This window comes from Coturnix japonica, chromosome 4, assembly GCF_001577835.2.
Source record: "Coturnix japonica isolate 7356 chromosome 4, Coturnix japonica 2.1, whole genome shotgun sequence".
NCBI classification, from domain to species: Eukaryota; Metazoa; Chordata; class Aves; order Galliformes; family Phasianidae; genus Coturnix; species Coturnix japonica.
In genome coordinates this window covers 66176260-66202344 of record NC_029519.1, presented here as the reverse complement: position 1 = coordinate 66202344, position 26085 = coordinate 66176260, and the positions used below count along the sequence as shown (strand labels likewise).

The 26085-nt window shown below is 41.1% G+C and overlaps 1 protein-coding gene across 5 annotated transcripts in view; it reads left to right on the top strand.

Moving 5' to 3' along the window:
• Window positions 1-9984: 9984 nt before the first annotated feature.
• Window positions 9985-26085, top strand: part of STIM2 (stromal interaction molecule 2) — a 59049-nt gene continuing 42948 nt past the window's right edge. Inside the window, exon 1 of one of the 5 annotated variants that reach the window (XM_015862701.2) lies at window positions 9985-10330. In XM_015862701.2, coding sequence (XP_015718187.1) covers window positions 10126-10330 — 205 coding nt within the window. In that variant the 5' untranslated portion in view covers window positions 9985-10125. The other 4 variants (XM_015862698.2, XM_032444038.1, XM_015862699.2 and 1 more) reach the window with 4 other exon arrangements.

The following is a 26085-nucleotide window of genomic DNA, read 5'->3' as shown; positions in this document are numbered from 1 at the left end:
CTTCTGTCCCCTCTGCCTTCCCCACTGGCAAACTTGTTCTTCCTTCTGTTCTTTACCTTTGTTTCTCCTGTTGGCTGGACAGGGGATCTTATTCTTTGCAGCTACTGTGGATCAATGTGCATCATTGGTCAGAGCAGTTGTGCTGCTGCTTTTTCAGCCTGGGCCAATGCTGTGCCTCATGCTTCAGGCTTGGCCAAAGGCTTCACAGACTACATGCAGCTTGTATGGACCAGCTGTGGCAGTGAATCTCTTGAAGACCTATGCTAAATTTTATTGTATGTTTAAGTTGACATTTTTGAGACACGAACACAGGTGTACATAAGAATAATGAGTATAACTTCCTTAGAATGAGATTAATATAAGATTAAAACCAAACTGGATCCTTTCCTTAGATTTCAACTGTACTCTTCTAGAACTTTCTTGAAATCTGTTCTTAAAAAATTGCTTTTACTGGGGTATTATTGTTTTCATGCTCACATCAGTTTCTCCTTTTAGTTCAACAAAATCCTGTGCTTCAGTTTCTGGACGGTATTTGTATTTTTCATCTCTCTTGTTTAAATAACCCTCCTTCATTTCAAATATTTATAAAAATAAAATTACTGGCTTCTATCTCAAAGTTAGATATTTCTACTAGGCAATATTCATTTTTTAACTGTTAGCTCTTAACTCTGAAGTGAGCAGTTCAAACCTGTTTAAGTCCACAGTCATATAATTTGACTTCCAAATTCATAAAACTCCCTTTTTGTTAATGCCATTATAAACAGTGGCCAGATTTTGATTAAAAAACAACAACAAACATAAATAAATGAACACTTACACTAATTTAAAGAGAATTAGCTGAACTTTGCATGGGTCAATTTAGCCAAATTGTTTTCCTTACTCTGCATCCCCCCGTATGAAATCAACATAGAGATATTTCAGTACAAGAACCAATTGTTTCTGTATCTCCAGATAAAGATCAATTTTTGCTGTTTACCTTTAGAATTCTGGCTATGATCTGTCAAAGATATCTTGTAATGTCAGATAGACTGTTAAAAAAAAATATGCAAAAGCAAATTGGCTTTTCTAAAAATGTAACCAAGTTATCTTGTTTCAGTACTTCCAAAAATATATTGAAACTTTCATCTTGATGGCTGGGTAATGGAACAGCTGAATAACTAGAACAACTTCTACTTTTCACTGGATTTTTTTGGTCATAGGAACAAATTTTATTATGAGCAATGATTGTAAAATATCCCAATAAAGGGAAAAGGTTGGAAGGAGCCATTTATGTGCTACCAAAAACCAGCAAAAAATTGTACCCAAAACTCTATTTTACTCTCTTGTAAACAGAAAGAAAGTCAATGACTTTCATACAGTTCTTCCAACGAGGCTGAAGGGATTTTACTGAATTGATTGTTTTGTAAAGATCAAATATGGGAATGTAATGTGTAGCAAACTGCTTATCAACTCTAAGTGAGAGCTTACTTAAGAGCTACTGAAGTATTTTGTGAAACTATGGGAGTTTATTCTCGATTGGGAAGGAGAAGAGGCTTTCTCCTTTGTCTGAGCAGTGAAATACTTCTCTGCTGTTCTGTCAGGTATTTTATGTTAGGAAATGGGGGAGGGAAGGGAGGATGCAGGAGTGGTGAGAGCTGCAGGGCTCTTCCTTTTCCCTCCTTTCTTACGGCCTTTTCCTGTTCACGCCTCACTGCTGGCAGACGGTGCTGCTTTCATCCCCAGAGCGGACACAGGAAAGGCAATCAGTCCTAACCAGGGTTTGAGATTAACAGAGCTCTGTATCTCATGTAGCCGGCCACACTCAGCTTCCTCTGGCTGCAGATAACTCATGGCGTGTGGCTGCTGGGCTGGCACGCAGCAGGGCCTGGGCTGGGCCTAGTGGAGAAATCACCCTGGTATGAGAGGGGAAGAAATGTCTCCTTTTCTCTGGTGGCAACTTGCAGAGGCTCCAGGCTCTCTGCACAAGGCCGCTCATCTTGCAGGGCACCACTCCTGCCAGCAGCTCTGTGGAAACCACTGGTTGCCATAAAGAACAGCAGGAACTGAGAGAGCTCTGGGACGGAAAATGAATTCTGCTGCTGACTGAAATCGGTCACAGATTCTTATTCTTAGCTTTTTCAGTCCCTTAACAAAAATGCTGGAGCAGGGAAGATTGGTTCGATCTAACAGGGGAATGGTTGTGCTCTGCTTTAAAACAGTCATAAAATGTCTTATCTTAGTATTTTTTTCATTGGTCAGGTCATAATACCAAATGACTGCCATTCAGACTAATCACACTTTTGGGAAATGTTTCAGGATGCTTGTGTCATTGCGGATGTCATGTGGTGCAGCAGCATCCAGCAGACGTCAACGAGGACAGGGCAAAATCTGCTTAGAACACTGTGTTTGCCTTTGGTTCAATGTGTTTGCAAAACGGGAGTGCTTAACCTGCTGTAATGTGATCTAATTGTGCTAAATACTGGCTGGAGATCAGTCCTAAAATGGTGGCAAGATGGGTAATGCTGCTCTTTGGCAAACCTGTTTGGTTTTTGTTTTGCTTATATAAGACTGCACACCAGCCCAAGGAGGTTCACCTGTTCCTGCACCGTGTCAGACATTACAGCCTGCAGAGGCTGAGCTTCACATTCTGTGAAGTCGTATTTCAAAATCAGTGTGTTGTTTTAGATGTTGGACTACTGATACGCGCTAGCAATTATCTCTAGAGAATTGGCTTTATGGAGGACCACAGTGCTTTGCCAAATGACACTGTGTTTGGCTGAACAGTTTGAACAAATTCTTTCTTTTGGGATTATGACCAAAATAAATGCAATATTTAACAAAGGACTTTAAATACTCAGTTTATGTAAGACAAAGCAGGCAATCAATTTCTGTGCATTGTTTTAAGTGAAAAAATTGGAATGAGATAGTCAAAGACAAAATATGCTATAGCAACAGAATATGTTTAGTGGATATCTGACAGTTAATTCAACAACAGCTCATTCCACGAATGCTAGATTCTGTAATTTTATCTTGCAAAGTTCTTTTTAGTATAAAGTTATGCTCTTAATGAGTCAAGTAATAAAGAGTAAATCATTACACATATATGTTGTAAAAATCAATTGTACTTAGTTTGCTGTCTGTTCAGAATTATTATCTCAAGTTGTTTGATTATATGTCTAGTGTCAAAACATTGTCCCTTTTTTTTTCTCTCTCTCTTTTAAGTGAGTGCTTCTGGGTTACAAAAACATAAGCAATGCTTTGAAGCCTAGTTCTGGTTCATTAGTGTTGACTGGAAAACTGGCAGTGTTACAGCTTGTGATGGAAGCTCTGGTTGCTTTCTGCGTTCATGTTTACTCCACAGCTTCCTACATAAGGGCATATTTAGACATTCAAATTTAGTTTGTGATACACTGGAGATATTCTGACCACCACGTCTTGGAACACTCAGTTTCTCAGGCTGGATGTTAGTCTATTTGATCACTCAGATTTTAAAAGAAACCTGTTTGAGACCATACTGAGTAGCTTGGCTTTAATGGAAATCACACACAGCTGTGTATGTAATAACTTTCAATCAGGTAACAGAATTATTCCCATTGTTACATGCTACTCATGAAGTTCATCCATTTTTCTTGGCTTATGTTGAAGGAGGGATCAAGACCCTTATGTTCTAGAACACTGCATAAGCACCCACTGTACACAAAACTAAGTTTATTTGTACAAACTAGTGTCTTGAACTCAAGGCTAGTATTCTTATAGCTAAGCAATCAGCCTTCTGTAGTTTTATAAGGGAAAATGCCATCTTTTCTTCAGCAGTACAAAGAAAATTAAATGTAAAATGCTACACAGTACAGCTCTTTATGCATGTGTTTCTTGTTCACAAGTTATAAACAACTTCAGAATAATGAAGAATAGCCTCAATGTTTTCTTCTCCTTTTGCAGAATTTGCTGTAAATCCCAACCCAATTGAAATTACTGTCATCTTTTCAATTAGCCCTAGACTGAATGTTTGCCCCTTTTTAGGAAACACCATGGTGAGGATATTAAACAGCAAGCGCAGGGTGAATATCTCTTTTCTGACTTCATTCCAGACGTTTAGCCAGAGAGATGGCTATTGATACTGCTCAGGAAATTGTTCCAATGCAAACAGGTTAAGGCTGCACACTCTGCTTTTGGTGGTTCTGGACCACTGAAAGGCAGGGTTATTATGGGACAGAAACTTTCTTTAGAAACTCAGGGCTGTATTCATGTTTTAGTGAGGATTAAAGCTGGGAACTTTAGCATTTTATTTCCTTCATACTATTTCTTTCATATTTTTACTAGCCCCCTTATTTCTTTATGAGTTTACAGGGCACCTGCTGTCTGAAAGGATGAGCTGTTGGGATTAAAGAAGTGCACCTCAGCTCATGCTCTTCCTTCCACCTTAAGACCCCCAGGATGTGGTAAATGCCCTGCTCTAAGGAGCAACACCCACTGACATAGTTCATAGTTTGCCTCCACGCCGCTCCAGTAATCCTGGACAAGTGCCACAACTACCTCAATCTGCATAATTCAAGAGGCATTAAAAACCTAATTGTGGGGGAACTGTAGCTAACTGTTTATTGAGCTCGTCTTTCTTCTTCAGATCATGGAGTGATATTGAAACTTTTGAAGGATCACAAATGCTAGTTCCAGATGAAGTGGAACATTGCTGGTGTTAGCACACCTAATCCCACTGGGAATGCATCTCTGGAGCCAAGCACTACTCAGAGTCCCTCTTCAGTCTTTCAAGATTGGTTCTGAAGATATCCTCTGAACTAGTGGAAGTGTAAATATCATGACAAACAGAAAATCATCAGGAAAGGTTTACCCACTGCCACTGGATGTGCAAGCAAGATGTAAGCATTATCCTTATGGATGTTTACCAGGTATAGCAGTTTCAGTAAGGCCTTACATTTACTTATTCCTGATAATATGATGTAAGACATGTGGAAAAAGACCAGGTCCACTTTCTGCTGTTCACAGGAAGCTCACCTGCCTCTGGTCCAGTCCTCTCATTTTGGCTGCAGCTCCCCCAGCCCTCCTGCTCCACCAGGGCTCCACTCTTCTCCCTGGGCTGCAGCTCCAGCTGTTCCTGAAGGTACTCTCCATGCACTGCGGCCTTCAGGCTACATCTGCTGCTGCAGCTCAGGCTCCTCCATGGCTGCACCTGGGCTGCAGCTCCAGCTGTTCCTGAAGGTACTCTCAATGCGCTGTGGTCCTCAGCCACATCTGCTGCTGCAGCTCAGGCTCCTCCATGGCTGCACATGGGGATCTGCTCTGTGCATGAAGGCAATACGGGGAATCAAAAAAATCTACATTCTTTGAAGGCCAGTCAACTCAAGTTCTCAGAAAAGCTTAGCATACTGCACACAACCTCCAACTATCACAACCTGCAAAGCAATCAGGAGCAGAAATAAACTGTACGTATTGCTTCTGAAGATGCAAGTTTTATATGAATTTTGTTTTTACCGTTCTAAGAAATACAGCTGCTGCTTGTGAGTCGTGATGCCAAATGCCCAAGGTTGTATTTGCAAGTAGGAAGACCATCTGTTTCCAGCATTCTTTTAATTGAGGATATGGCCTCCAATGCTTTTTTTTTTTCCTCTCTTTTTTTCTTTTCCCCTATTACCTAAACCAAAGAACACACACAAGTAAATAAATAAATAAATAAATGAAGTAAAGAGAGATGAAGACAAAACAGCTGTTATTTTATTTTCACAGCAGTGGCTTCTATATCTCCTTCAACATCCCGGGTGATTTGAGACTAGCTGTCTCTGCCTCTGTTGAACGATCTTATTTATGATGTGACACAGCACTCAGTACCTGGCTGCACATGCCACTGCAGTCTGATGGATCTGGGAAGAGCTCCTGTTTACAGGATGTGCAGCTTGCCTTCAGAAATTCCAGGAAACCGTCTGATTGCTGTGACCTTAGAGCAGCCATTTCAATTCACTACAGGCATCTGATAATAGGGTTGTATTTACACACAATATATGAGTTCACCAGGTTTTTTATTACTTTCTGGTAGTTACAGTTCTTAAGAATATAATCTCACTTAATTTCTGTTTTCTGAATGAGTGGTTGGCTGTTCCACCTTCCAGTCAACAGCTGCTAGAACCACCAGAACCACATCTGAAATAAATCTCCAGTCACTTCCTTCTTGCCTCCACATAAGGTCAAATATATTCTTTGTTCTTATCCCAAATATTTACCTAAAGAGGTAAATGACTTCAATGTTAAACAACTAAGCTGACAGCATTTTTCTCAGACCTTGCTCATTCAAAGAACAGCTCTACGTATTAGGAGCTAACATGGCTTTGGCTCTTTACTTAAACAGAAAAAAATAATCTCCAAGTTGCTATGTAGGTTAGTGATAATGCAGCATTTCTCTTGGTTTCAGCTGATTCCTCAGAGCACCTCTCCCAGCTGGAACAGGCAGACTCCAGCCAGAATGGTTCCTGTTACAAGTGAGCAGAAAAGCTTTTTTCTTCCAGTGAAACCATACCCAGGCATGACCCAGGAGGCAGTCTGCACTACCTGCTGTGAATATATGAGCACATGCTAAATTACTATGCCCAAATCCGCCCCCCCCCTTTATTTTTAATAAATAAATTGTGGCTTCAATTCTAACATTTCTGTTGGTCAACATACTTGTTATAAAAAGCAAATCCTGTAAGTAGGGGCTCTTATCATCCCCTGATTCTTTCCTTGTTTTGCTCTCTAGGCAGTCACAAAGCACTTACTGTCTCAGCACCAGGTAAGGGGAGGTTTAGATTTACTGAGATTTGGAGACGGTAAAAGAAATATTAGGTACATGCTGGGATCCTTTTCTTCATGTGGCATTAAATTATTTGCACTTCTGTCCCTCTGAGAAAGCCCTTATGGTGATTCATCTCTACAGCTACCACTTCTGTGTTGAAATTGGTTGAATTCTTACAAGCCTTAGAACAGAAAAATGGAAGGCACGTTGTTTTGGTGTACAGATTGGTTGTGTGATACTGCTGCTGATTAGACTTTAAGAATGGTTACATTGATCACTTAAAGTCAATCTGAACTGCAAACGAACTGATTATGTCTTTACTGAGGATGTAAAATTGTCACAGTCAAAGCCTTCTTAAAATTTAATAACACACCTGGACTTTCACTGCCTGGCAACCAATTTTAGCTGGAAAAAAAAGAGGGTATAGTGAGGTATGCTGAGGTATGGTAGGTATTCATTTATGAGGTAGGTACATCAGATGAGGAAAGGGATGTAGTCACATCTAGATCTCAAAGGTTGTCCCTTGGCAGTTCTCAGCAAACTTCTGATCACTGTAATCTGTAATTAATTCCATAGCTGTTTTTGTGTTACTCTTGAATGTCCTTGTAGCTGTCAAAACATATAACAGCCCATCGTTTTGTTGTAATCTAACCGTCATGCCAAATAACAGTCAGTGAGATAGGAAGATTCCTGCTCCTCTATCACTAATAAGGTTGTGCCCTGGCAAGCTGCTCCTGCTCCAGATTCCATAAATCAAAGTGCTGCCTCAGATATTTCAGTCATTCATTCTGCCCAGTGTTTTCCTTTGGATTTGGTATCTCCAGATATGCCTCGAGTTATTGTGTAAACAGATCGAATCGTTGTTTGTTAAACAAAATTCAACCCCATTCTGCACAGCCAACATCTTCCAGCTGGAGTGGCATCTTTGCTCTCATAAGAAGAAACAATGCAACAAGCTGCAAAACAAAACCAACCACAAGCAAAGGTTCCCTGCTAATGGGAGACTCAGCTGCGATGAGCATTCACTGAATATTCTGTGCTTTTCAAGACTTTAATATATTCGTACATGCTTTAATTTATAGTGTCAGAGAAAAAAAAAAAAAAAAACAACCCACATTACTGCGATGGAAAAACACCATAAAATTAGGAGATGTAATCAACCATTTCTCAGAGAGCTACATGTTTAGTTTGCAGTTCATGACTGTTCCTTCTCAGTGATTGAAAGAGATGTCATTATTTTGCCAGCATTTTAGCATAATTCCAGGCAATTTGCTCATTTCAGAGATACCCAGGATCCTGGTCCTTGATAAGATCGTAAGGGCTAATACACACATCAGACAAGGAGAACACTTAATTCACTTCCATTCTTTCAGTTCTAATGTCATCATTAGACCTTGATAATATCAGTGGCCCATAATTTCTCAGTCCATTATGGGCTGGGAATACAGGACCACTAAGAATATTCATTTCTTTTTTTCCTCTTCAGCTAACAACATTCTTTATACAAAATACAACTTCAGGAACTCAGAAACAGCTGTGGATGGGGTCCTAAACTCCACAACCCCATCTTCATTCAAGATTTCATCAGCAAATGAAATAAGAGAACTGCGAGGTTGCGGTCAGTTCGTTTTGCATTAGTTGCTTACAGATACAAATTACTCATTATCTACTCAAGAAGAAAGCTTGATTTTACTAACAAACTTGTTCACAAGTGACTGTTTCTGTTCACACCAGTTGTGTAGAATCAATTGTTCTTCAGACAACTTACAACAACCTGGAGGCCATTAGATATCTGAATTTACATTGATCTATTGGCAGTTTGTATTTGCAATGTTTTTTAATAATCTGATTGTCTGCATTTCTCCCCAGAGAAATAAACTTACAGAGACTGTAAATAGCACCAAAGAGCACAACAGATATTTATTTGTCTTTAATTCTGCCTTGCTGTTCAAACCTGCTCACAGGGCCCTTTTGGACCGGCCAAATATACCTATTGAAAAGCACTGCATTAAGCAACTCTGAAGATGAGTTCCTCTCCGTTTTATTCTATTTGGATAAATCAATGCGTGCAGCAAAGCAAGATGGAAGGAATTTGCTGATTGCAAATTGCTGACGGAAACAGCAACTCAAAGCAGTAAAACAGAGACCATTAAAACAAAACAAGCAAACAAAACTGCTCTGAAGATCAGTAGAAGACGGGACCTAAAAAGAATCTTGTGTTATCCATACAGCAAAGCACTTTTGACCAAAACTATACAAGTCCCTTATTACTGATAAGGACTGAAAGTCACATTGTTGTGTTGATGAATATGATTGTTGTGTTGATGGACATGATTTAGCTGGGAAGTATTGGTAATGGTTGGACTAGATGATCTTCTAGGTCTTTTCCAACCTTGATAATTCTCTGATAAATTACTTTACTTTAAACAGAAAATGCAACGAAAGACCTTTAACTAGAAAGTATGCAGGGACAAACGATGGCAGCGCTGAAGTCTTACTCACTCCTCCTGTGTTCTTCCAAGGTTGGTGCCCACGTGGAGGTTTTGGCAATGACTCTTCAGGGCATTTAGAAGCTGATAAGGATCGGTGTCTTTCATCACGTCTCTGTGATTCATCAGGATTTGTTCACTGCTCTTTTTCTTCTCATCTGTGTGTCTTGCAAAACTACTCGCAGATGTGCTGGTCTTTGTGATCTGTGAATTCGGATGCCATTAGCACTGACCCTTTTATTGCTGCGTGCTTAGTCAGGATTGTCAACACCCAGAGCGCCATTTATTATCCAGCTTCAACCTTTCAGTTGAAAACACTCTTAAATTGCATTAATTACAAGTGTGCTAACCCTGAGAACCAAGGGTCTGCTGCTGAACTGAGGGGGTGACAAGGGAAAACGATGAGCAACTCCACGCCCTGAGACGCTTTGAGGTCTTTCCCTCGGTATTTCCCCTCAGGTCTCACAGAGACCCAGCAGCAAAGTTTGAAGTTGTGTTGAGGGATATGATTTAACTGGGAAGTATTGGTGATGGTTGGACTGGATGATCTTCTAGGTCTTTTCCAGCCTTGATCATTCTGTGATTCTGTGATGATACCCCAAGCCGCAGTTGTGCCCGCATTGCCCGCAGCGCTCACCGCTCCCGCCCGGCTCCACGCGTCCTTACACCCCGCCCCGCCCCGTTCTCCCCCCAGTCCCTCCTCCCGTTTCGTCACAGCGCGGTGACGTGTCCCCGCTCTGCTGGGCGCCGTTGGCCGCCGGAAGCGGCAGGAGGCGGCGTGGGACCGGCGAGCGGCTGCGGCGCGGGCAGCGGAGCAGCTCCGGCCCTTTCCTTCCTTCCTCCTTCCCTCCCCCTGCTCCTCGCACGGACGGCGGAGCGATGAGCGGCCTCCGAGCGCCACGCGGTGTCCCCGCGTCTCCTGGCCGCCTGCTTCTAATGCTGGGGCTGCTGCTGGTCGGCGTCGCCGCTGCGGAATGCGAGCTGGAAGCTGCGGACGTGCACGGTGGGCGGCGGGGAACGCGAGGAAGCACCGCCGCCTCTTCCTCCACCTCTCCCGCGGCGGACGGAGCGGCCGTTGTGTCAGGTAACGGCTGTTGTGTCACTGCGGATCTGCCCCTCCCCGGCCGGAGCTGCCGCAGGATGCGGGCCGGATCCTGCTGCACCACCACACCGGCTCGGCTGGGTGGGGGGGTGTGCGGTGTTCCACCCGGAGCCACCCCGCCTGGGGGGCTGCACTACGGCTGCGGGCACCGCTGTCGGTTCCTCCCTCACCCCTTCCTCCGGAAAGGACAAGTGTGAGGAGCTGATTGTCTGCGGGTAGATTTATTTATTTATTTCTAAGGAAAAGTGGCAGCGTGCCTCTGCTGCTGTGCTTTTGGAGAATGGGGGTCTGTCTGTCTGTCTGTCTGTCTGCACGTAGTTGCAGCGAAACGCTGTAGATAATGATATTTCGGCAGGTCGTGGTGCCTCTGAGTTGCTCGTACAGCTTCCTGGAGCTGTTCTATAGTAGGCAGTGGGAGGCTCTACAGTCCTCAGACCGTACTATGAGGACAGCAGCGTTTGTGTGCAAGCAGCACTTGAGCATTGTGAAGTTTGCCGTGTCTCATAGCGTGCTTCTGAGAGCACTCTGCCTGGAGGAAGGTGCGAGTGAAAGGGGAAATGCACCGCTTCAGATGCAAAGCAGAGAGTGTTCCTGGCAGAGCAAAACCCACTGTTTGAAGGTAACGTTGGCACCCTCTGCTCGAACTATAAGTTTTCAGTGGTGAACCATTGGTCTGCTTGGAGGGCAGGGCACTTCTGGACTCAAAGATGACCCGTTCCATTGGCTTGCTGTGCGAAGTGAGGAAGCGTGAGCATCTGCAGTCTGGGAGGCAGGAGCCGTATCTCCTAGAGCTGTTGTGAATGTGTTGTGTTGGAACAGCTTTTTTTTTTTCTTTCTTTCTTTTTCCAGAGCGTAATTAATCAGGTGGTAGGTGGTACTAAGCAGTTCTTGCCGTACATAGTACTGATGCTGTCTACACTTCATGCTCAATCAATCAAAAGGTGTCAGTTTGGGTGGAGAAAAGTTCTTTGGACTGTAAAATCAGATGTTTGTCAGATGCTGTGGTATTTCTGCCATCAATGTATCTGAGAAGAAATAAATTTGAGGGGCCTAATGCATTAGGAGTCAGTTTGTTGTGTTACTTATGTAACCAAGAACTTATGTGCTTAAATGCTGTCTTAGAATCAGTTTTAATCCTGGGGAGGTTTTTAATCCTGGGGAGGTCTTTAAGAGCATTCATTGCTTGGAGGTGCAGCGTATGGCTGATAGCTTGAGCTGGTTGCCTGTCTGATGGTGGAGTCAAACAACTGCAGGCTGCAGTTGGCAGTGCTGGGGGAACTCCTGAAGGTTGTGGGAGAACCTTTTGATTGTACAGGGAGTGATTATAATGTTATAATCTTTTAGGGAAAGAACATACAGGTGTGGGAGCAAGTTAGGAGTGATGCAAACAGTCATCTGGATAGGCTGAACATCAAATTCTCTGTTCTTAAGAGGTAAAATCCAGAAGATAAGTTAACAAAGTAAGGAGTGTTATGCTAGGAGGAGTCTGTCAGGTGCTCTAATAAGGTGTAGGTGTACAGTCAGCACAGCTGTAGAAAATAAGCCAGAGTTACAGTTGCAAACCGAGCTGAACAAACAACATAAAGCAGCTGGTAGGAGCGAATGCTGTCCTGGGATATGTTAATCTGGTTTGAATTGCAGAAAACTTTAAAAATAGAACATTCTATTGTTCTTCACTGCTCTTCTGTGTCTAGTCTTGAGTATTAAACAAGCCAACATGGACAGAAGAAAGCAGCACCGTGGACTGTGAGGCTCAGAATCTGACTGATATGCTGCTGTGTTTGTGTGGTGGAAAAGGCTGTGGGAGGATTGTGTCACTAAATAGGTAAGAAATAGCTCAAATGAGGGTATCGATCAAAAAACCACAACTTTTTCCATCTGTTCTGTGGCTAAGAGGTAGGTTAAGAGGAAGTGAGTTGTACTGGGGGAGTTTTAGGTTAAGCATCAACTGGGACGTTTTTACCAATAGCATTTAGATTGCATCCTGTCGTTGAAAGGTTTTGCTGGGTTAGAGGAGAAGTTGGCAAAGTTAATCTAGGGATAAACGGACATGACAGTGAAGGGATGTGCAACTGATTTTTATGACCAGGAGACAGTTATACTTTCAGGTCTTCAGAGACTTAATTTGTAATCATTACTGCTGTGTCTCGTGTGTGTGCCCCCTTTTTAAATGGCAATTTGTAACATATATACAGCTGTCATTTACATCTCAAGTCGTTAAGAAAATGAGATATATAAGTCTTCTTGCACTAAATGAAGTACTGAGAGGCATCGTGTGTTTGTTTGGACTCTGCTTGTTTGCTCTTTCGTGTGGTAGAAAGTTGGAGGGATCACCTATTCTAGCCCTGAAGATAACCTTGGGTTTTCACATTCTGTTTATTCATTGACTTTAACTACATTGCACTGCAGTTCTGTGCAGGCAACAGAAAACCCGTTTTCTTATCGGACTCCTTCATGGCACGCTCTAGGGGCTAACAGCAGTGCAGGGAGCATGGCTGTGCGGGTGGGTCAGCAGTGGGATGAAGGGCGGTGAGTCATTAGAGCAGCCGTGCTGTCCGTGTATGTGCATCCTGAGGTGACTGGGACCGCTGCGGTGACCTTTCTTTAGTTGGAGTAATCCCCTCGGAACTTGGTGCAGTTGTGTGTGAGGCTTCACGTGGTGGAGGAGTACAGAGTGTAGTGGTTTTGATCATGTAGCAAAATGGTCTTTGAGGCTTTTGGCATGTCCTGGTCATATAAAATGGGGCTGTGAGATTTGTCACTTCCTCAGCAGCAGGCTGCTTTTTAAGGGTGATTGCTGTTTCTGGCGATAAAAACTGAGTATCCCAAGTCTGTTCTCTTTTGTTACTTCTATTATATGCCTGTAGTTAAGCCCTTAACGATCTGGTCCTGTCGTTTCTATTGGGAGGACGGAAATTGGAGTCCTTTGTCCACTAATGATGCCGACCTCAAGCTGTCGGTTACTGACTGCGTCTCAGAGTACTTATCTACAATTACTTAACTCGGTATCACTGCTCCATCAGCAGGTTTTTGAGTCGCTCTTTCAGCTGTAAGCTTTCTGAAGAAATCTGTGCTTTTCTGGGGACCTCCTACCAGGCTCAGACTAGCTACTCCTACGCAACCCGGGCATGACTCATTTTCTTCTAGCTAACCTCGGTGATAACGATCTATCCAAACTGCGTTGAGCTGCCTTGCATCTGTCAAAGGATGGCAACCGGACCCAATGGCAGAGGCAATTGATAGCGTTAAGATTTCCCACGATGATACTATTGCTATGGAAAACACTGAAAAGTTTAGTTTTCTTTTTCTTTTTTGAAGTTTATATGAAGTAAACAGTTTGATTTCCTTCTCGTTGATTTTAGTTTGTTTGCTGTACTTCGTACGTCCTTCAGAATTCAATATCTGTTCTCTGTCAGCTCTAGGGGGAGGATCATGTTGTACAGAGCTGCAGTGCTGTGGAACGGCTCGGAGAATCACAGCCTTCAGATTTTTGTAGTTTTGAGTGTGTTGTCTAAAAGTCCAGAGAAGTGAGAAACGTTTTATATAAGAGTTGACTTAGAGACTTGCTGTGGAAACCTCGGTGTACAAGCAGACTTCACTGGGACTAGTCTATTGCATCACACCTGTTAAATGCTTTTTTCAAATACAGGAATTTCAGATGCTTATCTTGACCACATAGGGTTTGTGTTGAGAGTAAATAATCTCTGTGTGGTGTTATTAAATAAGCAACTATGCATCTTCAAAACATAGGTGAGTTCCCAGTCATTACATAAGTTGGTTTTCTACTGCTTCTGGGTACTGTGAAGGCTTTCCAGTTGCCACGGAAACTATCTTTGCATCTCTGAGAGGGGGGAGGTGAATAAAACAAGGATGCAGAGTTCTCCTTTAGAATCTGCATAAATGGAATGCGCTCATTGCCTGGGTGCTACACAACTTGTGTGTGTTTGCTTGATTTCTGTGAGCGCTCCACACTTGACTGAAGAGTGTTTGTTGCTTTCTTTAATACTTCTTCTTTCTAAATCTTCCTCATCTTCCTTCCAAACACGAAAATTGGAGTTGGTCAGTAAGAACCACTGACCTTATATTTTACATCTTCTCCTTGTGTTATGAGTTATACAGCTCATGAGGGGATGTCCCTTACATGCAGACACCCTGATGCTGCTGCAGGTAAATTTTAACTTCTCTGGGACCTCCTGAGTGTAGGGCTGGAGGGGAATGGCCTTGCTGTAACTTGCATTACAAACTGTGAGCAGCACTGTAGGAACTTGGTTGGTCTGAAGCAGATGTTGAGGTCCAGGCTGTTGTATGAAGCTTCAGCTTGTGCAGTACCAATATTTACTGGAAAGATAACTTCGATCCCTCTCCTCTAGGCCCCATGTTCTGTTTCCTTCTGTTGCTTCTGCATTATGAAGCACCTCAGAACTGACAGCAGCCCAGCCCTCTGCTGCTGTCTCTAGTTAACATTTTAATATCTGATTTATTTGTTTTCTTTGTGGCTAATTGTTCTTCTGTAAGAAACTGTCATGTGCTCGGCTTCTAAGACTGAGATCAGCAGCAAACAGTGGTTTATATGAAATGATTTAAAGCCATGTATAAGAGCAAGTGCAAACTTTGGTAATGTGTTAATTCAAATATTATTTCTTACTGAATAAAAACCCGGTGAAGGCATTTTAGGTTTCTGTGTCTGGGATAGTTTCTGTTTAAAACAGTGAGCTTTCTATGCATTGAGGTGTGGTGTGAATGCTCCTTTTCGCTTTGTCGTTTCAAACAAAGGAGAAGATGTTGTTAGCTGGAAATGATTCCACTCGTGCAGGAATGTTACACTGCAAAGGAACTGCTCTTCATCTGTTCCATCAGGTGGCTGTGAACTGCATCTGCATTAGTTAAAATTAATATTTATCTGCAAAACAAGTATATTATTTAGAAAGGGAATTTTAACACCAACATTAATAATTCCAGTAGACTGACTGCCATTGAGATTTGTCATCAATAACATTTCCTTTTTTTTTTTTTTTTTTTTTTATCTGTAGTGCTTTATGAAGGAGGGAATGGCTCAGTAAGTGCTTTATACTGCCATCTGTTTGCATATTGAAATAAGTTCAGTGAGCTTCACTAGGAAATTCTTGAAGTAACTTGTCTATATTTTGATGCTTTTTCCCAACCATAGGGTTCTATTTGAAACTTATTCCTCCCCTGGACACCTTTCCTAGTCTAGTAAGCAAGTGAATTTTCTAGTTGTATGCCTAACCTAAAGCATATACAAATATTTTATATTGTTTCTCTTCACTTATAGTCTCAGAATGACAAGCTTGGTTTGCTTTATCTGAATTTGAAATGCCTTCTAGTATTAGAAGAACAACAAGCAAAGCATATGATACTGTTGAGAAGTAAACAAAACCACCCAAGCCATGTGGTCTGCGATTTTGAAACAAAGCTGCTCATTCTGAGTAGGAGACTTCCTTCTAGTGTGGTTTTAATTCTAGATTGCTATATATAGAAAGTAGCACGATCACCTCTTACTGTAACACTGCATGCCTACATTAAAAATACCTTTGACTTTCTTCATTGCCTAGTCTTAAATGCTTTGAAAATGAAAGTTTGCCTTTTTAGTGCTAAGTATGGCTTACTGTTTTGCTAAATATGAAAATTAGACTATATCGTATCATGTAGCTCTAATACTATATCAGGTGACATGAAGGAAAAATATCCTTGTCTATGTGTGTTTTTAGGTGCAAGTGAAATGCATTGAGGCAGCTCTGTCTTCCCAGTGTGTGTATGTTTTACTTTTTTTTAGAGAGACTTTATAAGTGCTCTTTTGGGAGCATGTCTGTCTCAGTTTCTTCTGTCTGTTCCATGTTCTTTGGATGCATTTCCTGAAATGCTGTTGGGATGCCCATAGAGAGGGTATTGTAGATACTGCTCTAACAGCTGAATGAGACAATTAGAGGGATCGTTTAGTTTTGAATATATGAACCTTTGTTCTGTATTATCTGGGTCTGTGTCTACCACTGCATTTGAAATATGTTTTAGTCTTATGAAACAGTAGTCCCTGTAATTGGTCTTTTCATGGTTGCATTGCAGGCGGCGACTTTTGCTGTGAAAGATGTGGCTTTTTATTGATCTAAATGACCTCAGTACCTACTGTTGCTACACAAAGTGTTGTTCCTTTGCTTGTTGCTTTCTCTTCCTCCCTGCTTATTCCGTATGTCCTGACCTCTTCCCTAATGTTATTGTGGCTGGAGGTGAGCTAGTTTTGGGAATGGATTGCACTCGAGGTTGGTGCTTTTTTCTTTTTTCCCCAGCAGGATCAGGTCTTCAGTTCACTGCACTGCTGCACAAGAGCATCTGTGAGAAGGTAGCAGCTTTGGCAGAAGGTAGTGCTGGCCACTTGAGTAGAAGCCTATGTGAGCTGAGTAGAGTTTTCTGTTTAGGAATTACTGCTTTCTTTCAGGAGTTAACTCAGTTTTTACCAGCTGTTCGTATGAGAGAGCTCATTACTCAAAACCAAAATCACATGCTTGCCCTAACTACTTAGTTGCATAAGGCAAAACTAATGAAATGTGATTCTGTAAATACAGGATAATGAAGACATTGCCCATTCTGACTGAGCTGTAGATATTTAGCAACTTGAAAGAAGAAATGGAGTCTGAGCTCTAAACGCATTTGATTTACCACTTTTAGTATTTCTCATGATGGATCCAAGTAGAACTGGTTTGTTTCCTTTATTTAATAAGCGACTTCCCTAAAAGAAACTATGCATCTGTGAAGTGGTTTTTTGTCCCCAAAACACTCAGACACTGTTTTTTGCTGCCTTGTGTTTGGCTGTTTCTAGCATCCTCTAAAGAATAGGCAAGAGTGATTTTTCTTGATGTTGAAAAATAGTAAGACGTCCTATTTCAATAAAATGGAAGTGCTGTGCACAACCTTGACTGTGATGAGATCAATAAATACCAGAATCTCCTCAAAGAGTGATAAGTATTTGTAAGTAAAGTGTTAAGTTTAATTAGAATAAAAATGATACAACTTCTAAGCAGTAGATAGTAAATGGAGCACCAGCTCAGAGGTGAGTGGAAATTGGACATGCAGCAGAATGATGAAGGGGGACCTGTTGTCCACATGGATCTCTGAAGGTGTTGAGTGATGGCTGCATGTTGGGATGATGAGATGTGAGACTGTGTCTGACGTGCAGGAGGAAAAAACAAAAGCCAACAAAAAAACCCCAAAACTGAGGAAGGGGGGAAAAAGGAAGGAGGAACTTACTGAACTGGATACTTTCATGCCATGAAGTAAAGACTTGGATTGAACTTAACTTGGTAACTGAACTTCTGATTAGCTGTTATAATTCTGATTTTGAGTGGATTGTTCTGTGGTAAAAGCCTGCTTGTTGGTTGGAAAGAAATACTGCAAGTTACGAAGAAAGGAAAATAGTAGATATACCATTATTACTTACGAAGGATGTGTAAGACTAGGAAAGGTTTAGATAAAGCTTGCCAGAGTTCCTGTATGCATGTTTTTTGTGTATGAAGAAGCATCAGGTTTCTCTGTTTTTTAAAAAGCCTGCCTGCAGCCATACTTCCTTGGGAGCCTAAGCCAATATGTGTTATCAGCTGTGGGTTAGGCCTCCAGCCTGTTCTCCTCATTCTGAATGATTTCCATTGAGCGAACTGACATCTGCTGGAATAATGTGAAGGTCAAATGAGCAGGGGCTGTGGCAGCAAAGGAAGGAAGGTGATGAAGGCCAAGGAGCTGGAGGAAGGGCATTGCAGCAGCTGGGTGGGTTTCAAGTCTTAAGAGCTATTGCTGAAAGTGTGATAGACCTGTTTGTTATTGTAATAGAGGCAACTGTAGGTAGTTAATGGTAGTTATTTTCCTGATAAAAGACCTGAGGCATTAATCGAAGATCAGGTTTGAAACAGACATCGCACCTGCTCCATGCTTTTCTTTTTTTGTAGGGGGGAGGTGGAGGGCAGCAAACCTTTGTTGAAGAGCTGGAATTAAACTAGGAGACACTGCATCTATGTTATTTGAGATGGGACAGTATGGCGGATGCTTGCTGTTTTCCATTGGCATTTCATTTTTTGTTTAATGCAAATGCTTAAAGTGATTGCTAATGTGGAAGGAATAAGGCTAAAATGCTCAAAGGAGAATGTCGTAATGTTGTATGTTGCGTCATAATTCATATAGTAAAGTTTTGGGGAGATGTTCTGAAATGGAGGCTGTTGTCTTGTGGAATTTTTTTTGCTGGCACTGACTCGGTAAATTGATTTTTATTGAACTGTTTTTCTTCCATTGGCTTGTATTGGTTTGCGGTCTCCTAAATGGTATCTGAAATTTATTTTCTGCTGGAAGATGGTAGAATTACAATGACTTTTTTATTTTCTGTATTATTCATAGTTTCCTTTGTCCAAAAAGCTGTCAGCAGCAGATTAACGTGCTTGTAGAAACTAAAGTACAAGACAACCATTGTCTTGTTACCCCAATAGTTACTTTCTATACTTTTAAAATGTGACCCTGCCACTCTTGTTTGCAGGATGTTGAGGGAAGATAATTTGGCACATCTTGTGGTCTCTTACACTTTTTTTCTTCCTCGTGAAAAGGTTTCAGAAGCTTATGAGAATGAGATTAATAATCCCATTTAGAGCATTCACAATTGTGCAAGAAGCAGTTAAACCATCTGATCTTGGCATGTGTTCTAATCTGAAAACTGACTATAGAAATATTTTGTGAACATGTGTAGTTCAGTTTGCCTCTTTTTATTGTGCTGTGCACACTAAAAAATGAAGGTGGAAGTGAAATTCTTCTGGTAACAAGGAGGTATTGCAGGACATTAGTGGAAGCACCGTGTGTGAAGTAAAAATACTATTTACTTTTCCAAATCTGTGTAGTACTCTCAGTGACAATAAGGAGACACTTAGTTCTGGTCAGTTTAGTTGGAGTGTAGTAAGAGACTTGTTAGGTTCAAGGAGCACCTATTTCGTTATCAAGACAGAGCTCCAGTTATGTTTTCCTTGGTGAGTTTTTTGTTCAGTGTTTCGGAAAATATAGTTGTATGTATGAAGTTCTTTTGTACTTCTTGTATGTAGATGAGAATTAGAAGCATCAACCCTAAACTGCTGTAGGAATCAACAGTAGGTGTGTGTCCTGCAGTCATCATGGAGGCTGCCATTTGTACAACTGTTGGGGTATTTCGGAGCCCCTTTTGTGAGGCTTGGTAGTGAACTGAAGAACTTGAATATATAGAGCAGTCTGTGTCATTTGGAACTAAACCATACAAAGCTGTTAGTCCTGTAGTTGCCTAATAGATAATTTATATATTGGATATTGTCTTAAAGTTTGTATGTGAAGTAAGCTAGAAACGTGGTACAGGGTGAATTATAACGTTCATAGTGTTTATGAGTACAGGTACCAATGCTAATAATGAAGTTGTCAAATTATTGCAGTTCTAAGTGTTAGGCAAAGAACTGTATTTGCCTCTGCCTAGTATATCTTGTCCAAGAATTTTAAATAGCTATATTCATACTTGGATAAATTCATACTTGTGTGAATAATGAGCCCTTGGCTCTGATTTATTCATTTGTTTTATGAGACTGCATTACCCAACGATCTTAAGTTTCTCATTTACTTAGAACTATTTTGAAACTCACTTCCTCTTTGACCTATCTCAAAGTTGTGATAAACACACATTGCTTCAAAGGGTGAGTTCTAATTAGCTGGTTTGTTAAACAGGCAGAACCCCTTGATTTTACTCATTCTTAGTCATTTTGTTTGAACTTAATTTGAATTAATAGTTGTAACAATGAAATCAACCTCAATTTTTATTTTTTGATGTGAAAGATTTTAAAGATAACTTACATTCAGTTATAGAGGTCTAATTAAATTATTTTGGGATCAGAAATTGTGTTTTATTATTGTTACAGCATCACACCAAGGGTGGCTTTCAATTCTCCTTCAGCTCTTGTCTGGCTGCTTTTTCTGTTGGAGGAAGCAGGCAAATAAGGATTTGCATCAGGTCACATGGAAGGCTTTGCTGTTAGTCTCAGCATTGCTTCCAGATGGGGTTGGGAGTGTGTGGGATGCTTCCTGGTGAAGTACAGGGTCTGGGGCTGAGGGAAGCAGCCAGACCCAGCAGCAGGTGCTTTGCACGCTGGGTATCTCCAGCAATAGGGTTGCTGCACTTTCCTTGGCTTCTTTGCCTTGCTTCTGGTCATGCCGATAGCTGGTGGTGCTATACTGGACTTGGAGAGTGCTGTAGCATTTGGGAACTGATGTTTCAGACCATTCAGGATGGAAAAAATATACTTGGATATGTTTCACTGTACATAGTTTCCTGCTTAATAATTTTCATTTGTCATTTAACACTGTTGAATTTGTAAAAGTATGACCCAGCCCTTAGTTCTTAAAGTGCTGTTACTTGAATCCAATCCTTAAAGTTCATGTTCATTTTACAGCTCTTGGTGTTGATATTCAAGTTAGTTATCCATCCTCCTGTAACAGAGCATGGAGAACAAAATTAAGTTTCTATGAGGTAGCAAAGCCTGTTTGGATATGTGAATCACACCATTACCTCAGTGTTAGATTCCTGTTGGATTTAAGGAGGCAAAAAAGTGTGCTCTCGGTTCTATACAGAAATTTTTCTAGGAGCAAAATGCTATCCTGCCTGAGGAGCCTTAAGCTGTAATCTTATATCTAACCTTAGTTCTTGAGACACTGAGTGAGGGGGGGGGAGGAAAAAAGCTGCTTTTAATGTTTTAATTTTTTGAGTGTTGGAGAATAACTGCTGCTCAAGTTGGGTACTAATTTGATATTTACTTTCATAGCACTTCTTGAGTGCGTTAAAGTCTTGTTTCCTGCCATTTAGGTTTAAAATGTTGTGGGATTAAGTTTCAGTCAGTCAGTAATACTAGCTAGGAAGCTATAATTAATGTGTTAGGGAAGGGGAGGTGGTGTTAACTCCTTCTCCCCATCTTTCATATCCTCGTTAGCCATAATTTATTACTTTCAAAACGTTTGGGACTTCCTAGTGGACGATGTACTAGAGAAGATGATCTATGCTTGAATTCACTTCAACTTTTGAACTGTTTTACAGATGTAATTTGAATGTTTGTGTTACAGTGCAAGGCCTCTCATTTTTTCGCGTGGTCCAGATCTATATGCCAATATCTGTATTCTGTAAGGTGTACCAGAGGTATCAACTACATTGCCATCAGTTTATGTGGTTCTGGAACTCTAACAGAAGTGCTTTAGATCTGTAGATAAAAGTGAAGCACGGATACAAAAGAAAGAGAACAATTCCACCTCTGCATTGATTGCATCTGGGAACTTCAAGTAACGCTTTGTACTTCAGAGCAGAATGTTGTGCTAAATTGGAAATTGTGATATTCTCGCCCACAATTGTTCGGACTCATGCAACTGTGATTGGTTTAGTCACAAGGAGAATATTGGTCTGCCTACTCTGTCTTTGCAAGCTACCATAGCACTAGAGTCGTTCTTAGGGATTCATTAGTATTCATAGGCACTTAACGTGGGAAGGATGAAATTTGTGGGCAGTGTCTTTTATGATAGCATAGACTTGACTTCAGGAGATGTCGGAGAGCTGGAGAAAATCTAAAATACTCAAGAAAGGTTGACGACATTTAACATGCAGCTTGTTTGAAGGCTGCAGTTGCTTTGAATTTAAGGGTCTTGTGTAGTCCTTCAGAACGCCTGTTTTCTGTGCTTTTCTTGGGCAGCTTTCTATAGAGAACTTGTAGCAGTTACATGTTGCTAATGCAAGTTGCAGTAAATCAGCACTGATGCTTAAATTCTGTAAAGTGCTTCTGAGTGCAGCTGATTGTGGGGAAAAATAATACCAAACAAAAAAACAGAATTAGATTCCTGATCAGCTTTTGTGTTATTTATAAGTTAATGATGCAGTTCAGATCAAGAATGAATTATAGATGTGAATGTGGGAAATCTGGAGTTCATGTTCTTTCTAGACATGATGCCAATCTGTTTAGATTAATTAAAGAATTTTTATTGATTGAGATTACTCTGACTTTTTGTGGTGTTGTCCTGATTAATGACCACTTGTGAAAATTCTGTGCTCTTTTGCTGTTTTATTGTATTTGGAACTGATGGTTGACTCAACACATGTTAGAGGGGCTTTTGCATTAATTCTAGCACATAGTATATGTAGAAGGACTTGCCTTATAATATCATAATATCCACTCTGAACTGCTAGGACCATGTTTGTGTATAGTGATTCTAGTAAGTAGCTTAAGTGAAACATTCCTTAACAACAGTAATGTAGTCAGTTTTCAGTGGAAGGTGACTCTCAAGATTAACTCCTCCGTTCTGACTATGCGTGTACTTGGCCTTAACATTTAATATGCCACCCAGCCATCACTATTGCCCAAGCACATGGTAGACACGAGAAGTAATAGGAAAGTCAGAAGAAAATAAGACTAATGAAGGATTACTAGCATCACTTTCTGAATGTTCATCAGTAGATGGATGATGGCTAAAATTATGTAGAGAAAATAAATATTCCTTAATAAATATTGGTTTTAGTCATATTATTGTCTGCTTCCTTCTTACACCTCTGCCAGCTGTTGTTGATCCAGAAGTGGACTGAAAGATTAAAACTTAAGAACATGATTGTTATCTTACAGAATAAGTGAAGTAGCTTGTCTAGAGTCTTGAATTAACTGTCTACCTGTGGCTTGAGGAGGATATCGTCTTAGCACATAACTGCAGTGTAGTGATTCAGGAAGACTTCTTGTAACAAAGTATTTACGGGTTGCTTTATGTCCTAGTGTGAAAAATTGTATTAGGCTCCTTGGTTTTTTTCCTTACCTGTAAGAAGTATCGTTCTGTGATGTGCATCTCCCTTTTAGAAAGAGTTATAAAATCAATGTCTGATTTGTTTTTCCTCATGTTTTTCTATCACTCTGCTTGTGTGCTCTTTGCATATGAAGATTTCTTTTGTTTGGAATACTCTTTTGAGATGATTAGAACCAGGGAGAGTACTTGAGTAAAGGGGGTGTAATTACCTCTGCATTGCTCCATTTAGTAATTTAACAGCTACTTATTAAGCAAATAACTTAATTGAGTTAATACCAATTAGCAAACTTTGCGGTAAGAAATTTTCTGAAGCAAATTCCAATGTGTATAATTACCTCAGGTGACTTTCTGTTCAGATCAGTCAGCAGTGGTTGGTTTTATACTTCCGCACCTTCCCTTCTGTATCTCCCTGCAGCTCTGGCTTGCATTCCTCTTGAAATTGTTGTAGGTGGGCTTTGTAGTTGACTTACATGATCAATAGCAAAATTCAGAAGGAAATAATAGAATAGTTAATAGTTGGAATCAGTTCTGCAATTGAACTTGCAGCTCTCCAGCACTGATGAGAAGGAAAGCCTTAAGCTTTGTTTTGAATATAAGCTGATAAATCATTTGAGTAAAAAAGATTTATTCTGTATCTAGTGTTCATTATTTGTCTGCAGTATTTATAGCCTGTCTATGAACAGTTGTCTGTTCTTTGGTTGTACAAGCTACAGTGTCTCTTCTACTGTTGTACAAAAGCTTACTAAAAGGATCTGGTACCGCTATTTGGCTGTCGGTTTCAACTTCAAAAGGAAAGTCAGTGTTTTCCAGACAGCTCTGAATGTAGCTGTTGTTTCCTAGTGCATAATTATGCAGTATTTATTCTACTGATAAGAGAAGGAAAAAAAATCCAAGTGCTCTGATAGGCTGATTAAAAGCAAGATAATAAGGAAGGAAGGCTAGCTATTTCTTATTTGGTAAACAGTTGATGTTAAAAAAGCAGACAGATGGAGAACATACTATCAGGAAGCAATTTGACTCTATGTAGCCGAGTTTCTTCTGGTATTTACCTTCTAACTAAACTGCATCTCAAGTCTTTACTCAGAAAGCTTAATTTGGAAGGGGGGAAAACAGCCAGTGCTCTTGAGTAAGAAACAGGTGCATGATGGACCATATTTCATGGTTGGAGAAAATGCTTTGCTGAGACCTGTGAGGTGGTGTGAACTCCAGTGGGGCTGTGTAGCACTAGGCAGTCCTATGGGCATGCTTTGGCAAGCTTGGAAGGCAAGGCATTTTAGTTTAGGTACAGTGCTTCTATAACAGATGAGCTACTTCCATGTTACAGTGAGACATCTGAAGGTGCTACCCAGACTGTTCTTCACTTCTGTTCTCTGCACATGGTATGAAGATGTTCCTGGCTTGCTTAGCTGACTTAAGTGATCTTCCTTCACAGTCAGTGGCAATCATCTTTGTACACTGAAATTTGTCTTTTTATAGTTAACCCGGCCTGCCTGGAAATCAGGGCTTTTCTAACTCCATTTGGAGGACCATGTGCATGCTTGTGCAAAAGTTACTTTGGCTGGTTCAGTGAAAAACAAAAACAACTGTAGTAGGAGGGGATGAGAATAGCAGGTTCTTCACCATGAAATAATAGGACTGATGTGTCACTATATGTGACATATAAAACGTGTCCAGTTTTTTCTTAAGGATGCGTTAAGAAGATGGACTTGGTATCAGTATATCCAAACTAGCAGACAGTGCCATCTTAATTATAGCTCTTTCACAGATGGAAATTGATTAGAAACTGGAATGAAAGCCTTATGATACTGGACATGTAATATGGGGAGCATGGAGGAGACCTGGAAAGGGAAAACAGAAGTATGAGCAAAATATGGAAGGGATGTTTGTGTGCATTGAGGGTTGGAGGGGAGGAGTGACACAAACAGGAAATGCAGCAACCCAATTTATTTTAGGAAGGGACTGCATTGAAAGTAGAAAGTAACAAGCTGTCAGTTTGCTACTCCTATTTAAGCATTATGCTTGTTTATGGTAGGAATAAGCATTACGTTTGTTCGGGCTCCTTATACGTTGTGGTATGTGTTGGTAGCAGAGGCTGTCAGGCAGCTTGTGCAAAATGCTGTAAACTTGCTTTTGTGCGAGATACAAAGTATTTACAAAGTGTTTGGAGCATTAGATACTTTTGTAGCTTGTTTAAATGGTGCTGCTTTCCTGGCTGCGAACTGTGCATGCCAAACCACAGAGTGGTGGCTGTAGCTGTCTATTGCTCAGTGATGTGCTAAAAGCGATTGTTTGCTTTGCAAGTCCTGCCCGAGGCGTGCGCAAGCTGAGTTTAATGTTTGCACCCGTGGAAACAATCTCAGGACTCGTTTCAGACGTCGGTTTTCTATTGTCTTCCCAATGAGTTGATGACATTGCTGGGGCTGTGGTTGTGCTGCAGTTTGCTCCCCCCCGGTAATGCAGGGGATCGGGGTGTGGTTCGGCAGAGGTGCTTTAATCGAGGAAGGAAGAAGCTGATGGAAATGATGGGTTTGAGGCAGTTTGCAGCTGCGCTGGTGGTAACAAGGCATGGCCGAACGCTTGGCTTGATTTCCTTGTTCCTGTTTGAAATCTCTCCGAGGTGTGGCTCCTCACAGCTGTATAGTGGTGTGGGTGGTTAATGCTGCTGGCTGCAGGCACTGCAGTGCAGGCAGAGCTGGGGTGACATTGGCAAGCTGGGATTGAGATGACAGGGGTGGCTGAGTGAATTCTGCTCTCCAGCAGTGTTCTGAAAAATAAATTGCTTGTGAAACTCTTGCCCTGTCTTGCCTTTTCCAAATTGTCATTAGACTTAATATAGACAAGATTGAAAACTCTCAAATTCTTCCTTTGTTACTGGTTTGTGCTACTGCAGGTGGTTTTCTTAAGTAGGTCAGTGG